This window comes from Narcine bancroftii, chromosome 3, assembly GCF_036971445.1.
Source record: "Narcine bancroftii isolate sNarBan1 chromosome 3, sNarBan1.hap1, whole genome shotgun sequence".
NCBI lineage: Eukaryota > Metazoa > Chordata > Chondrichthyes > Torpediniformes > Narcinidae > Narcine > Narcine bancroftii.
Window position 1 is genome coordinate 348,989,525 of NC_091471.1, and position 14,366 is coordinate 349,003,890.

The following is a 14,366-nucleotide window of genomic DNA, read 5'->3' on the forward strand; positions in this document are numbered from 1 at the left end:
GCCAGCGATCGGGACTGGGGTTCGAACCCCATGCTGTAAGGAGATTGTTGCTCTTCCATGGGGGCTCTGGTTTTCTACCACTTTTTAAAAATGTACTTGGGTTTCTAGGTCAGTTTGGTGTAATTAGGCGACACAGGCTCGTGGGCAAAAGGGCCTGTTACCATACGGTATGTCTAAATTTAAAATATAAACTAATTGATCCCATGCACCATGAATTGTCATATACTGCAGTTTTAATTGGCAGGCCTGAAAGGTTAGTTTGAATGCTGTCTGGTAAGGGAGAAGTGGTCCTGGCTGCAGTGTCCCCTCCTGCTCATTGTGTTCTGATACATGATGCCATAGGAGCCACAAATAATAAAATCCCTGGCTGGATGATGCATTTCTGCACATTCACACTTCCATATTTCCTCTGCTAACAGCATTTAATAGCCTGAATACGCCTTGGATTGTCTGATCTTGGAAGCTAAGCAGGCACAGGGCTAGCAAGTACTTGGAGGGGAGACCGCCTAGGAGCTCCAGGTGCTGTAGGTTTCTGAAAGTGGTGCTGGACAAAGTGGCGAATTTCATGTATGTTACATTTTTAAAATGTATTGCGTGACAATAATGGAACCTTTACCATGTCAGAGGTGGCTGGATTTACTGAAGGCAACTTTTGCAAATCCTTTCATAGCCCGCTCCCTCACTTGCTCCCCCTTGCCCCACTCCGATCACTCCCCCTTGCATCCTGATCCCAATTGACCCTCATCCCAAGTTGAGATTATTTGCATGACCTGACTGATTTGTTTGTTGCAGAATCAATCTGATTGTCCCTCGAGGCTCCCTGGTGGCAGTGGTCGGCCATGTTGGGTGTGGCAAGTCATCGCTCGTTTCTGCCCTTCTGGGGGAGATGGAGAAGCAGAAGGGAAAAGTAGCAATCCAGGTGGGTAGCTTGTGAAACCGCTGCCCTGGGGTTTTCTGTGATGGGTGCCAGCACTCATTGACTGCACAGCAAAGCAATGTGGGAACCTTGCCCTGATTACAGGGCCACGGGACAGGGAATCCCACCCTGATTACAGGCCATGGTGGGATAGAAGCAGAGATGTGTCAGAAATTGATGGCCTGATCTTGCTGAATAGCAGAAGAGGCTCTAGGAGCAGGACTACTTCATGTTGCTGTAATAAGCTCGCTAGTGCTTGGTCTCTTCCAATAAAGACCTTGCTTACTTCTAGTGGCTGCTTCAGGCATTTGCTACAACCAGCTGCTCAGGGCTTGCATGAAGTATTGAGAACAAAACAATTTAATCCCACCGAGCAGCCACCCTATTGCAGTGGAACCTTCGCTTGGCCTCTAGGGCCAATGCCAAGATAACCTATTGCTAATGCTTGTTTGACAATGGTTAATCATGAGCTTTGTGGAATTACAGAAGTGTGATGAGAGGACATGTGCTTCATTAAGTATAATGGTTAATGTAGCGGTTAGCACAATGCTATTAGAGTGCTAGCGACCCAGGTTTGAATCTGGCACTTTCTGTAAGGAGTTTGTAGGTTCTCCCCATGTCTGTGTGGGTTTCCCCAAGTACTTCAGTTTTCTCTTGACCTTCAAAATGCACCGGGGTTGTTTGGGCGATACGGGCTCACGGGCCAGAAGGGCCTGTATCTGTGCTGTATTTCAAAATGTAAAAAATTTTCTGTCTAGAATTGTAAAAGCCCTTCAAAAATTAGCCAGATAGAATATTTTTGAAATTACCTGAATAAACTTGAGTGTACAGTTAGTTTTGGGTTTGGGCCATGCAGCTGAGATTGGTGATTGCTAGCTTAGTTGGAGACAATCGAAGCAGTGATGATTACATTTTGGTGAAACGTGAGTGTTTGCCTCCTTTGCCATCCCCACCTGTGTCTCAGGGATCCGTGGCCTATGTGCCTCAGCAAGCCTGGATTCGGAATGCCTCCCTGAAGGACAACATTGTTTTTGGAGAACCTCTCAATGAGGAGAAGTACCATCAGGTTCTGGAGGTCTGTGCACTGACATCTGACCTGAACGTATTGCCAGATGGAGACCAGACTGAGATTGGTGAAAAGGTAAAGGTTGTTGTTCACATCATACTTTCTCTCGCGTATCTAGCTCAAGACTTCCTACTGACCTTGTTTTACTCTGGGCAGGGAATAAATCTTTCAGGAGGCCAGAAGCAGCGGGTAAGCCTGGCTCGAGCAGTCTACAGTGATATGGACATTTATCTTCTCGATGACCCCCTCTCGGCCGTGGATGCTCATGTGGCTAAACATATCTTTGACAAAGTCATTGGGCCAGAAGGAGCATTAAAGGGAAAGGTGAGAGAGCACAAATCTTTCAGCAAACTTAAATCAAGCTGTGGCTTTGCATTTATACCAGGAGTGGGCCCTATTCTAAATAAACAGGATCTCTATAGAATTTTTTTGTTGTTGTTGCTTCTTTGGGATAATTAGGACTTCTCTGGGAAGGCCAGCATTTATTGCCCATCCCTAATTGTCCTTCAGCACCTGGTGGGCATCTTCTTTGTAAGCAGCTGCATCTCATGTGGTGAGGCTGGTGCCAGAGTACTGTTAGGGAGGGAGTTCCAGGGTGTAGACCCAGTGATGAAATGACTGCAGTGAATTTCTGAGTCGGGGCAGTATGTGTCTTGGAGGGCAACTTGCTCTGGTGGTGTTCCCGCATGCATGGTGCACAGGGCTCAGGTTCAAGAGATGCAGTCGGAAGGATGAAGAGCTGCAGTGCATTTTGCAGATGGTGTAATTGCATCCAGCTACTGTGCACCGGTGGTGGGGATGGGTGCTAATTAAGCAGACGTCCTGATGAGGTTGGTATGCACTTGCTAAGGTAAGCGAAGAATATTCCATCACACTCCTGACTTTTACCATGAGGTGCAAAGGTTCTTTGCCTCTTAAGTTAATGGAACTGTGGTTGACAAGATCATACAAGGTTTAGGAAGCAAAAATCAGACGGGGCTCATGAGCATTGAAAAGTAGCTAGGAAGGAACTGAAGCTAGAAGCGGGCACATGAAGGCCTTGGCAAATAGGATTGGAAAAGCCCAAGGTTCAAGTTTATTATCTGGCTATACATGTACAACCTGACACAGCATTTCTCAAGACCATGATCCACTCACACGATACACAATCCATAATAATCATAGAATTTAAAATATCTATAAATATTTTAGTATGATTTATCAGGTAACAGGATATTGATCATCAATCTCACAGCCTGTGGGAAGAAGCCATTTCCCAACCTGTCAGTCATGATTTTGATGCTCCTGCACCTCCTCCTTGATGATAGTGAATTAAAGATGCTACGCGCTGAATGGGAAGGGGTGAAGAACAGGAGATTGACCAGAGTATGTGTGGAATATGTGCTAGGAGGCGATGGAGGCGTTTAATGAATTATTTGCCTCACTGCTCACCAGGGAGAGGAACCTTGGTGAGGGGGAGGTCAGGCTAATGTGCCTCACTGCTCACCAGGTTCTAAAAGGGAGTGCTGGAGCTTCTGAAAAGCATTCAGATGGCTAAGTCCTTGGGACCAGACAGATATACCTATAGGAACTGATGGAAGCGATTACTGGGGTGTTGGCGATGATCTTTGCATCTTCTCTGGCCACAGGTATGGTAGCAGAGGATTGGTCAGTAGAAAATGTTCCATTGTTCAAGAAAGGTAATAGGGAATTATAAACCAGTGTCTTGCGACAGTGGCGAGCAAACTATTGGAGAGCATTCTTAGGGACAAGATTTATGAGCATTTGAAGAGGCCTAGGCTTATTAAGGATAGCATAGCTTTGTGTGGAGCAGGTCGCATCTCAAAGACACAATTAAGTTTTTGGGATAATGAAAAAGGCTGATGAAGGTAGGGAAGTGGATGTGGTGCATCTGGATTTTGGTGACGTGTTTGACAAAGTTCCCTCACGATAAGCTCATCCTGGAAGTTTTGAGCATGGGATCCATGGAAATTTGCCTGCATGGATTCTGAATTGGCTTGCCCCACAGAGGCAGAAGGTGGTAGTAGATGGAACATATTCTGACTGGAGGTCGGTGATTTGTGGCATTCTGCAGGGATCTGTTCTGTATCCCTTGCTCATATCTTTTTTAACCAGAGTCATTTTTTTTAAACCATTGACTTGAATAAAAGATCTGGCAGGGTGGGTCAGTAAGTTTGCAGTTGATACAAAGGTTTGCAGTTTTGTTGACAGTGTAGAAGGTTGTTATAGGTTACAAATAAAAAGAATGCAAAGTTGGATGGAGAAGTGGCAGACAGGGTTTAATTCAAATAATTGTGAAGAGATGCACTTTGGAAGGTCAGATTTGAAAGTTGAGTGTAAGGTTAATGGCAGGAATGTTAGCAGTGTGGAAGAATAGACAGATCTTGGGGTCCAAGTTAATTGATTCCTCAAGATAGCTATACAAGTTGATAGGGTGTTTAAGGCATATGATGTTCTAACCTTCACTTGTCAGGGAATTGAGTTCAAGAAATGTGAGGTAATGTTTGCAGCTCTATAAAACTCCAGTTAGATGAATTTGGAGTATTACATTCAGTTTTTGTGACCTCATTGCAGGAAGGATGTAGAAGCTTTAGAAAGGGTGCAGAGGAGATTTACCAGGATGTTGCCTGGATTGGAGAACATATCTTATAAAGCAAGGTGAGAGCCTGGCATGTATCACCGGGGATATGTTGAAGGCTGGTATAATATGGACATTTAAAAGATTCTTCGAGAGGCACATGGATTTAAGAAAACATGGAAGATTTGGGGCTATGAGAGGGAAGAGTTGGATTGATCATGGAGTAGGTTTAGATAGGTCAGCACAACCTTGAGGACCAAATCTACTGCACTGTACTTTTCTACATTATCAGCTCATAGCAGACTGTTGAGTAGATCAGGCATGAGCTTTTAAATTTTAAATGGTAACAGGCTATTTGGGCCCACAGGCCCATGCTGCCCAATTACACCCAATTGACCTTAAGCCCCCATAGATTTTGAAAGGTAAGAGGAAACCAGAGCTCCTGGGGAAAACCCATGCAGACGCAGGGAGAATGTACAAACTCCTTACAGACAGTGGAATTTGAACCCTGATCACTGGCACTGTAACGGTGTTGTTCTAACCACTACATTAACCATGTTGGTCATTTGCAGAGGAGATGTTGCTACATTAGTTGTACAGAGAATAGCCTTTATTTTGAAGAGACAGTTACTGTTCAGTAGTTCAAGAAGTAACCTTTATTCTGAATAAGCAATTCTCTGACCAAGTGTACTGGGAGCAACCTTGCTTGGTATCCAGGTTCACAGGGCTGTGGTTCTATTGGAAACTACATCATCCATCAGTGGCTCAGTGTAGCAATTCTGAACATTTGTGGAATCATTTAAACCTTGTTTTCTGGAGCTGACTCTTCATCCAGTTGGAGACTAAATGAGTTGAGAATGTAGGCCCAGTTTGAGGCTGTATGGGCAAGGTATTTATCCATTGAGCACTGCTGTGATCTCTCCTGAGAATGGGCATTACTCTGCGACAGTCTTTTAGCTGCTTGCCATCCTGCTCTAGTCTCTGACCTCTCAACCTCTTGGTTTTGCAGACTCGAGTGCTGGTGACTCATGGGATCAATTTCCTGCCTCAGGTGGATCAGATTGTGGTGCTGGTGAATGGCAAGGTCTCAGAGATGGGCTCATACCAGGAGTTGCAGAACCAAAATGGAGCCTTTGCTGAGTTCCTGCGGACTTATGCACAGCACGACGAAGTGGAGGAGGATGAGCCTACAGGTGTGAGGGCTTCTAGTCATAGGTCAACAGGGGATGTTTCATGTTCTGAAAATGGCCTCCTCTCAAGCAGCCATTCTACTTTTGATTTATCACTTTAAGCATTAACTTCCTGCTATTGGTTAATGTTGACAGGACAAGTTTGGGAGGATTTTTTTGTTATATAAAAAATGTAGTCTTGTTTTTATCAACTGAAGCATTGAGTCAAGGAAAATACTGAGCCTTGAGGTCACTGGTTAAGCTTCATTAGGCAAAGTATAAAACTGATAGATGAGCTTCGGGCGCACTTAGAAATTGGCAGGTACAACTTTTGGCATAACTGAGATGTGGCTGAAGGGGGATCACAGCTGAAAGTTAATCATCTGAGGATACACATCTGATCGGAAAGACAGGCAGGTGGACAGAGAGGGTGGGGGTAGCTCAGTTAGTAAAAATGAAATCAAATCCTAAGTGGCAAGGAACATGGGTTCAGAGGATGTAGACTCCTTATGGGTAGAGTTGAGAAACTGCAAGGATTTTAAAAAACCCTGCTGGGAGTTGTATAGGATAGGATGTAGGGTGCAAATTACAAAATTACAAAAGGAGTTGGAGATGGCAATGTTGCAATGGTCATGGGGGACTTCAGTATGCAGTTCACTGGGAAAATCAGGTTGGTGCTTGATCCCAGGAGATGAAATTTGTGGAATGCCTATGAGATATCTTTTTAGAGCAACAAGGAAAAAGGCAATTCTGGATTTGGTACTAGATTTGATTGAGGAGCTTAAGGTAAAGGATCCTTTGGGAGGCAGTGATCAGAGCATGACAGCAGGACTAGACTTTTGTAATTCAGAAGACACAGAATCATTGCATCCCAAAGAAACAGCAGCATTCTAAAGTTAAAAATGAAATGCTAGAGAAGCTCAGCAGGTCAAACAGTGTACTTTATATAGCAAAGATAAAGATACATCACTAATGTTTCTGGCTTGAGCCCTTCAAGATACCTAGAATTTTGACTTGAATTTCCCGACAGCATAACTCTCCATTTGTCTCAGTTCCATGTACCTATCTAATAGTCTTAAAGATCCAATTGTACCTGCCTCCAACACCATTGTCAGCAGTGCATTTTATGCACCCACCACTTTGTGTGGAAAATCTTTTCTTGCTCAAGCCCAAAACGTTGGTGATGAATCTTCATCTTTGCTACATAAAGGCACTGATTGACCTGCTGAGTTTCTCCAGCATTTGTGTGTTTTTTCACTTAACCACGGTGTCAACAGAATCCTATGTGTTATACCTCTGTTACCGTGCTGTATGTTTAAATTAAAATTTTTGATGTTGAGCGTATTGGTCCATCTCCAGTTCAGGTGCAACTTGCCTTTTTCTTTCCAAGTCGTATTTTCCCAAGAGGAGATTCTAGCTCTTTTCTGTTCAGAGGTATTCAGTAGCCTTTTTATTCTTCCTTTTAAACTTTCTAGGATTTGGTTTCAATTTAGTTCTTTGACTTGAAAAATGTTATTTTATCTAGTACCATTTTTCTTAATTTTTTTTTAGCCATCTATAATTGATCAAGCCTTCTCTTTTGGAAAATTCAAGGAATTGTTTCTTTTTCTGATTATGGGTAGATGAACAATTATCTAATAAATGTAATATACCTAAGTCACATTTTTGGATACTTTCAAATTAGAAATTTTTTGAATACTGCTGAACTTTCCAACATCATACCATTTAGTTGATACTTTTTTTTTCATTTGAACCCCTTTCATAAGGGTTTAATAGGCAACATTTATAATAGGTTATTAAGATTGCAATCAAGATCTCATGACAAAATTAAAAGGACCTAGAAGAGGAACTTAAGCTACATCTTCCAGACGAATCATGGGAGAAGATCTTTGGATTGGTTAATACCTCTTCAATATGTGCTCATCATTCTTTGATTCAGTTTAAAGAGATTCATTGGGTTCATATGTCAAAAGACATATTGGCCCATATTTTTTCTAACATTAGTCCTATTTGTGATAGATGGCTTCTGTAACTTGTATGTTTTGGTCATGTCCTATGTGGAGAGTATTGGATAGATATTTTTTAAGACTTTGTCAGCTATTCTGGATATCTGTTTGCAACCTACCCCACTGGCTGCTCTTTTAAGAATTATACTTCCAGAAGTGGGACAAGTTCTACTTCCACATATTGGGTTATAGCCTTTTCTACATTGCTGGCTAGAAGAGCTATCTTATTTAAATGGAAAGATTCTAATCTACCTACCTTGACTCAGTGGCTCTCTCAAATTATGTCATGTTTAAGTTTAGAGAAAGTTAGGAGTTGTATATTTGATACTTCTGTTGAATTTGAAGAGACTTTTATAAATCACTTCCAAATAACTTAGTATAACTATTTTCTCTTCCAGATTATATTTTATTTTTTTAATCTTTGTTGATAAAGATCATACGATTAAATTTCAATAATAAATTCTCAGGATAGGCTGCTTAGACTTTTTCCTTTTTTTTAAGATTAGGTGGGGTTTCATATAATTTTTTTCTTTGGAAGATTTCAGTTTGAGGAGATAAGAACGTATTCGTTAATTGTGGTGTAATGTAATATGTTGCATCATATTATGTCGTAGAGAGATTTTTTTCCCTTTTTGATTATAAAATATTGAAAAATGAAGATTCTCAGCACTTGTGACTGACTCTTCTTCCTCATCCACAGTGGCTGATGAAGACATTGAGATTCTTGCTGAGGATTCCCTCAGCAACCATATCGACCTGAGTGACCAAGAGCCTTCAGCTGCGGAGGCGCGGAAACATTTCATGAGGTGGGTCTTTGTGCTGGGCTGGACAGGTAGTTGGTGACTGAAAGCTCCTTAACTCCCTGCCCCCACAGTCTCCTATGTTCACTGGCTGCAGCGCTGCAATGCCAAGCAGGATGATCCAGTGAGTTCTGAATGAGTTGAACACAAGGAGAGGCAGTGGAGCTGCAATTCTGGTCATTGGAGGCAAATGATGCTGCTCACGTTCTTAACGCAATACCTCTGGTTGGCAGTGGTGCGTTTTGAAGCTATTAACTGAAGTGCATAGGTTCAGACCCAACCAGTTTGAAATGAATTAAATGAAGCCAATCATATTTTGGGATGTGGGGGTTCCATGTTACCTGTATCTCACTGACCTGAGAAGACACACTCTGAGATTACCTTCATGGAGAACAGAGATCAGGAGCTTCCAGGAGGGGGCAGGGGCAGGATCCACTGCTGGGTGATCTTGACCTCTGTATCAGGTGTGACGTCTCATTCTTCAATTGACCACAGATGGTGCTGGGGCACTGAAGGTCGTGGTGAACTTCACCATGATTTGAGGTCCCAAGAAGAGGTTAGTGGTCCAGGGTTCCCCATCAGAGGCAGTGTGATCCAGCAAGGTCTTGTCTGGCATATGTTTAGTGATGACTTGTATACTCAGTGGATAAGTTGGTATCTTGTGGTTCAGCCTCTGAGCACACTGCAGCATGACACCTGTGGTTTGGTTCTGGATTGTTGTGGTCATCGGTTATTTAAACATCTTACTACCACTCCCCTGGGAGTTTTTGTGCACTGTCATGACAAGAAAGATTGAGAAAAGTGTCAGGGTGACGACACAGACCACTGTTGAGACCAACTCTCCCTCCCTCACTGTTGCCATTCAAAAGGTGCTGCATCCTCTAACAATTTATTTCTCCTTCAGTACTTCTCATCCAACAGTGTGCACAACCTCAGCATGATCTGTTTGACAGTACAGCACATCCACAGTAGTACCTCTCTGTGGCTCTGACACTCCCTCGAACTGTGCAGTGGTCCCCCCAATACAGTGGGTTATAGCTACCCTCAGCACTGCTGTGAGGTTGGATCTTAATTATAGTTGCAGAGGTGGGACTTGCATTTTCTGACCCTGGAGACCCCTGGATATGTTGCTTCTACTTCTTTCTGTGTCCTACTGGGCTCCAGACCATTGTCCATACCTGTGCTAGCATCTTTAATCTTTCCTAGCATGTTTGTGCTTCCTGTAATACCAGACAGATCAGTGTCCTTTCTGCTGATGGAGAGGCTGCAACACGGAAATCCACCAGGAAGCGACTGACTCAAAAGCAGAAGCAGGCCAAGGTTCCTGCAGACGCAGCATCGGAGCCGAAGAGGCTCATCCAGATGGAGAAGGTAGAGACAGGCAGGGTAAGTGCACAAGGCCACAGACCATCCTTGCTGGGCCCCCTCAGCCTCTGCTGCTAGGTACCATCTTGGCCAAACAGCTGGGAAAATTGCCTGAAGTAATGGAAAGGAGTTGCACCTTGCCTTCTTACCTGTCAGCAGTTGATCAACTCACCAGAGTGGGACTTCTGATCTTGGCATCACTGACCAGTGCAGGGTGGGATGCAAGGGCAGTCCATGGCAGTGGGACTGTTCTTGGATCGTTAGGTTTCTCTACCATCCAACAACTGTCTGGTCACCTAGATCCCAGAATTCTTTTTGAATTAATTTGAATGCTGGAAGAGCCACCTGGGATTTGATGGCTGACTCGCAGGATGATGAAGGGAACCACAGTGCTGCTAGAGCTGAGGGCACTGAACTGTACCACTGGATATTCCTGGACACCATGATTAGTTCTGTCACTGCACGCTCCAGATGGTAGCCATTTGTTTCCTCCACATAACTCCTACCCTGGCAGTGCAATGTGTCTTCCAGTTTGGTCTCAGTTGTGCGGGGTGGATGGGAGGAGCTTCGCCATGTAACTGTGGGTGCTTTGATGGCAGGTGAAGCTGATCGTGTTTTGGCAGTACCTGAAGGCTGTTGGCCCCTATGTCTCCATGCTGATCTGCCTGCTCTACTGCTGCCAGAGTGCTTCAGCCATAGGTGCTAACTTCTGGCTCAGCGAATGGGCCAATGACTCTGGCAACAACAAGACTCAAAGTTCAATCAGCCTGCGTGTAGGGGTGTATGCTGCCCTCGGCCTGACACAGGGTAAGACTTTTCCTACACCTAAATCTGAGCACAGGGTGGGTGGGGTGGGGAGTTGGGGAGGGGAATCGAATCATCTGTTCGTGCTGGGGTTGGGAAGTCTGACTTGATTGAGACAACTGACAGTGAAAGGGGTGGGAGAGATCCTGAGTATGAGACCACCTTGTATCAGTGCCTGGGAAGGTGAAGTTAAGCTGCAAGTCTCAGCACTCGTGTATCTGATATCTCTTGATACCTTCCCAATTCGAAGGGGATCCTGGGGTCAGTTTGAGACCCACTAGTCATGCTGAATCTGGGGTAGACATCACCCAAGCCATTGAGGTTGAGGAAGGGGTGGGAGGTGAGGGTTGCAAATTGGGTCGCTGGGATTTGGACTGGTGGAGATGAACTAAAAGGGGTGCAGTTTGACCCTCCAGGGCCCCTCCTCTTCAGTTGGGTAACAGAGCCCCAGCAAGGGGGATTCTGAGGGTAGAGGGGTAGTAGGTTGTGGGCAGGTGTTACTGAGCTGCTAGCTGTGGGGTGGTTTGTGGGGGGGGGGGGATGGAGTTGGGTTGTGGCACCTAGTCTGTGCTAACCTCCACTCTGGAACTGCATTGTGTTTCCATCGCAGGGATTCTAGTAATGGCCGCCTCCTTCACACTGATGATCGGAGGCCTGGGGGCTGCTCGGCACCTCCAGGCACAGCTCCTGGACAACAAGTTGCACACACCACAGGCATTCTTTGACACCACACCCATCGGGCGCATCATCAATCGCTTCGGCAAGGACATTAACGTGATTGATGAAGTGATTCCAATGACATTCCAGATGTTCCTCACAACGTTTTTTGTCTCCCTGTCCACATTGATAGTAATTTTGATCAGCACGCCGTGGTTCATATTAGTCATTCTGCCACTGACCCTGCTGTACATACTTGTGCAGGTATTTCACAAAACATTGCTTCATTTTCTCTCACACAGCTGCCAGGTAGGATGGAGCCTCACTCTCACAGTTAATGTTTAACTTCACATACAACACTCACAATCCAGAGAATATGGAGCTGGAGTAGTAGAGGGGTTACTGGGGTCAGGGTGAGGGTGCTGGGTTAACATCAGAGGGGTCAGTGCTAGGGAGAGGGGTTACTGAGGGGCAGGGTGAAAGAGCGGGATTAATATCAGTGGGACTGGGGAGAGGGGTTACTGAGGGGCATGGTGAGGGAGTGGGCTTAATTTCAGGGCAGGGTGAGGGAGTGGGCTTAATTTCAGGGCAGGGTGAGGGAGCGGGGTTAAAATCAGTGGGGACTGGGTGCTGTGGAGAGGGGTTACTGAGTGTCAGGGTGATGGAGCAGGGTTAATGTCAGTGGGGACGATGCTGGGGAGAGGAGTTACTGGGGAGCAGGAACATCAGTGAGGACTGGGTCCTGGGGAGAGGGGTTACTGAGTCTCGGGGTGAGGGAGCTGGGTTAACATCAGTGGGGACTAGGGGCTGGGGGAGATGGGTTAGTGAGAGACAGGGTGGCGGAGCAGCATTAATAACAGTGGGGACACGGTGCTGGGGAGAGGGGTTGCTGAGGGGCAGGGTGAAGGAACTGCGTTAACAGGAGGAGGGAGCTGATCACTGAGTTAAGCTGGGTTTTCTGTAAAACTAAGGTAGTAGGTTCCATTCCCCAGTCTTCAACATGATCTCCAGTTTTCTCTCTCTCAAAAAATCCATCCAGTTGCTTTTGAAAGCTACAATAGTGAATCCCAGATTACTGTTTACTGTGCTCCTTAAGTTTGACCTTCATTTATTCACTCCTTCCATCAGTGGAAACATTTTTTTAATTAACTTTGTCTCAACATTAGATTTGATTTCTGTTGCATCATCTCTCATCTCCTTCCCTACTGGTGATGATGCGAGTTACTCCCCCTAACCATGTAACTATAGTCCATCTTTTCCAATTCTCACATCCTTCCTAATGCGCCAGGAGAAATGTGCAAGTTGTACAAAAGCAGGCCAACAGGCCCTTCTGCTGCCTGCATCGTTACCAGTCCTGGGTTCCCATCGATGTGGATCCAATTTATCACCATTTGGTCTGTAGCCTTCTCTGGCTTAATGATTCAAATGTTCATCCTGATGCTCCTTGAATGTTGTGGGACACTGCTTCTAATATCCACTTAGGTAGTGTGATGTGGATTCCCATCACCTAGTTGAAATTGTTCCCTAGGCATTCTCTGAAACTCCTACCCTCTTGTTTTATCTGCCTCTACTCTTGGGAAAGTTTCTTGCAGTCCACCCTCATTGTTAGATTTCCTCACTCAGGTCCCCTTTCTGCACTCCACTTACTAAAAACAAACCAAGCCTATCTAATTGGAACATTCCGTCTCAGGCAACATCTGGTGAATCTCTGCACCTTCACCAGTGAAATCACATCTTTGTATGGTGTAACAATGAGAACAGAACACAGAGATCCTTGGACATGAACATTGGGGGTATTTCTAGTGAGCGGAGAAATGCGCGGTGATGCGCGGTAACACCTCGAATTTTGCTGCACTGGAAACACATCTGGTTGCGGCAGATGTGCGGTGATTCGAGGTGCTCCGTCGTCCAACTTTTGAGGTGGTCGATGCAGGGTGATGCGAGGGACGACCTCGCAGTGGAAACACCGCGGGTGACTCACCGGAATGCGTGATTTTTCACCCGCGGTTTTCAATTGCGCATCGGACTTCCTGGTCACCTCGCATCACCCTGCATCACCGCGTATTCATCGCTCGGTAGAAACAGTTCGGGTAGTCCAAAAATGCACGGTGATGCGAGCGACAAAAAATCGTGGTGATGCGAGGTATCCTTAGTATAAACACAGCTAACGATGCCCCTGTCCCTTAATGTTCCCTTGAACGCAACTGTTCATTGTCTATATCCAAGCCTTGTACATTGTGCACAAAATGAAATTTTCAGGATTAAATTCCATCTGTTATTACTCTATCCATTTCACCAAATAATCAATATCATCCAGTAACCTAAGAATACATTCACTCTTTAAATAGTGCATAGTTTTTCATATCATCTTGAACATTAAATTATACCTCCTATATTACCTTTAAAACTATTCATGTATATAACAAAAGTTGCTTGCAAGGGCCCCACCCCTGATCCCTGTGGAATGTCACAGGTTTCCAGTCTCTAAAACTATCCACCACACACTGCCTCTTATCACCACACCCTGATCATTGTGGTACACCACTGGTCAGAGTTTACCAATCACTAAACTCCCCATCAATAATCAGCCTCTTATCACCAAAGACTGTTTGGATGGATTTGCCAACTTGTCTTGGATTTCTGGGGCTTTCTTGGACCACTCTTCCACATGTCAATGTAAGCCACAGCTGCATTGACCTCATCAGTGTGTTCTGTTAACTCTTCAAAACAAAATCATCTAAATTATTCAGCAAGGATCTTCTCCCAACAAAACCATAGGCTTTTTCAGGTGGCCCGAATACCCCAATGTAAATCTGCATATTCGACCCATAAGCGGCTGTCTGGAGGCCACCTGAAAGAGCAGGAGGCACCTCGGAGACACACTTTCTAACCTTCCTCTGGGAGAGATAATCGCCGGAGGACTGAAGTTCCCCCTATGAAGCGGCTGCTGAGGGGCGGGCTGATGAGAATCAGCCAGCAACCCAACTTGCTGGTGCCTGACAGCC

General features: G+C 45.0%; 1 protein-coding gene across 7 annotated transcripts in view; it reads left to right on the top strand.

The window, feature by feature from the left end:
- abcc3 (ATP-binding cassette, sub-family C (CFTR/MRP), member 3) overlaps window positions 1-14,366 on the top strand; it is a 133,270-nt gene that overhangs the window by 93,918 nt on the left and 24,986 nt on the right. For 2 of the 7 annotated variants that reach the window (XM_069929662.1, XM_069929663.1), the window contains 8 exons: window positions 793-919; window positions 1,881-2,057; window positions 2,139-2,306; window positions 5,570-5,753; window positions 8,436-8,541; window positions 9,768-9,921; window positions 10,500-10,707; window positions 11,315-11,625. In XM_069929662.1, coding sequence (XP_069785763.1) covers window positions 793-919; window positions 1,881-2,057; window positions 2,139-2,306; window positions 5,570-5,753; window positions 8,436-8,541; window positions 9,768-9,921; window positions 10,500-10,707; window positions 11,315-11,625 — 1,435 coding nt within the window. Of the gene's footprint in view, window positions 1-792; window positions 920-1,880; window positions 2,058-2,138; window positions 2,307-5,569; window positions 5,754-8,435; window positions 8,542-9,767; window positions 9,922-10,499; window positions 10,708-11,314; window positions 11,626-14,366 lie in introns of those variants that run through there. The other 5 variants (XR_011354807.1, XR_011354808.1, XM_069929665.1 and 2 more) reach the window with 4 other exon arrangements.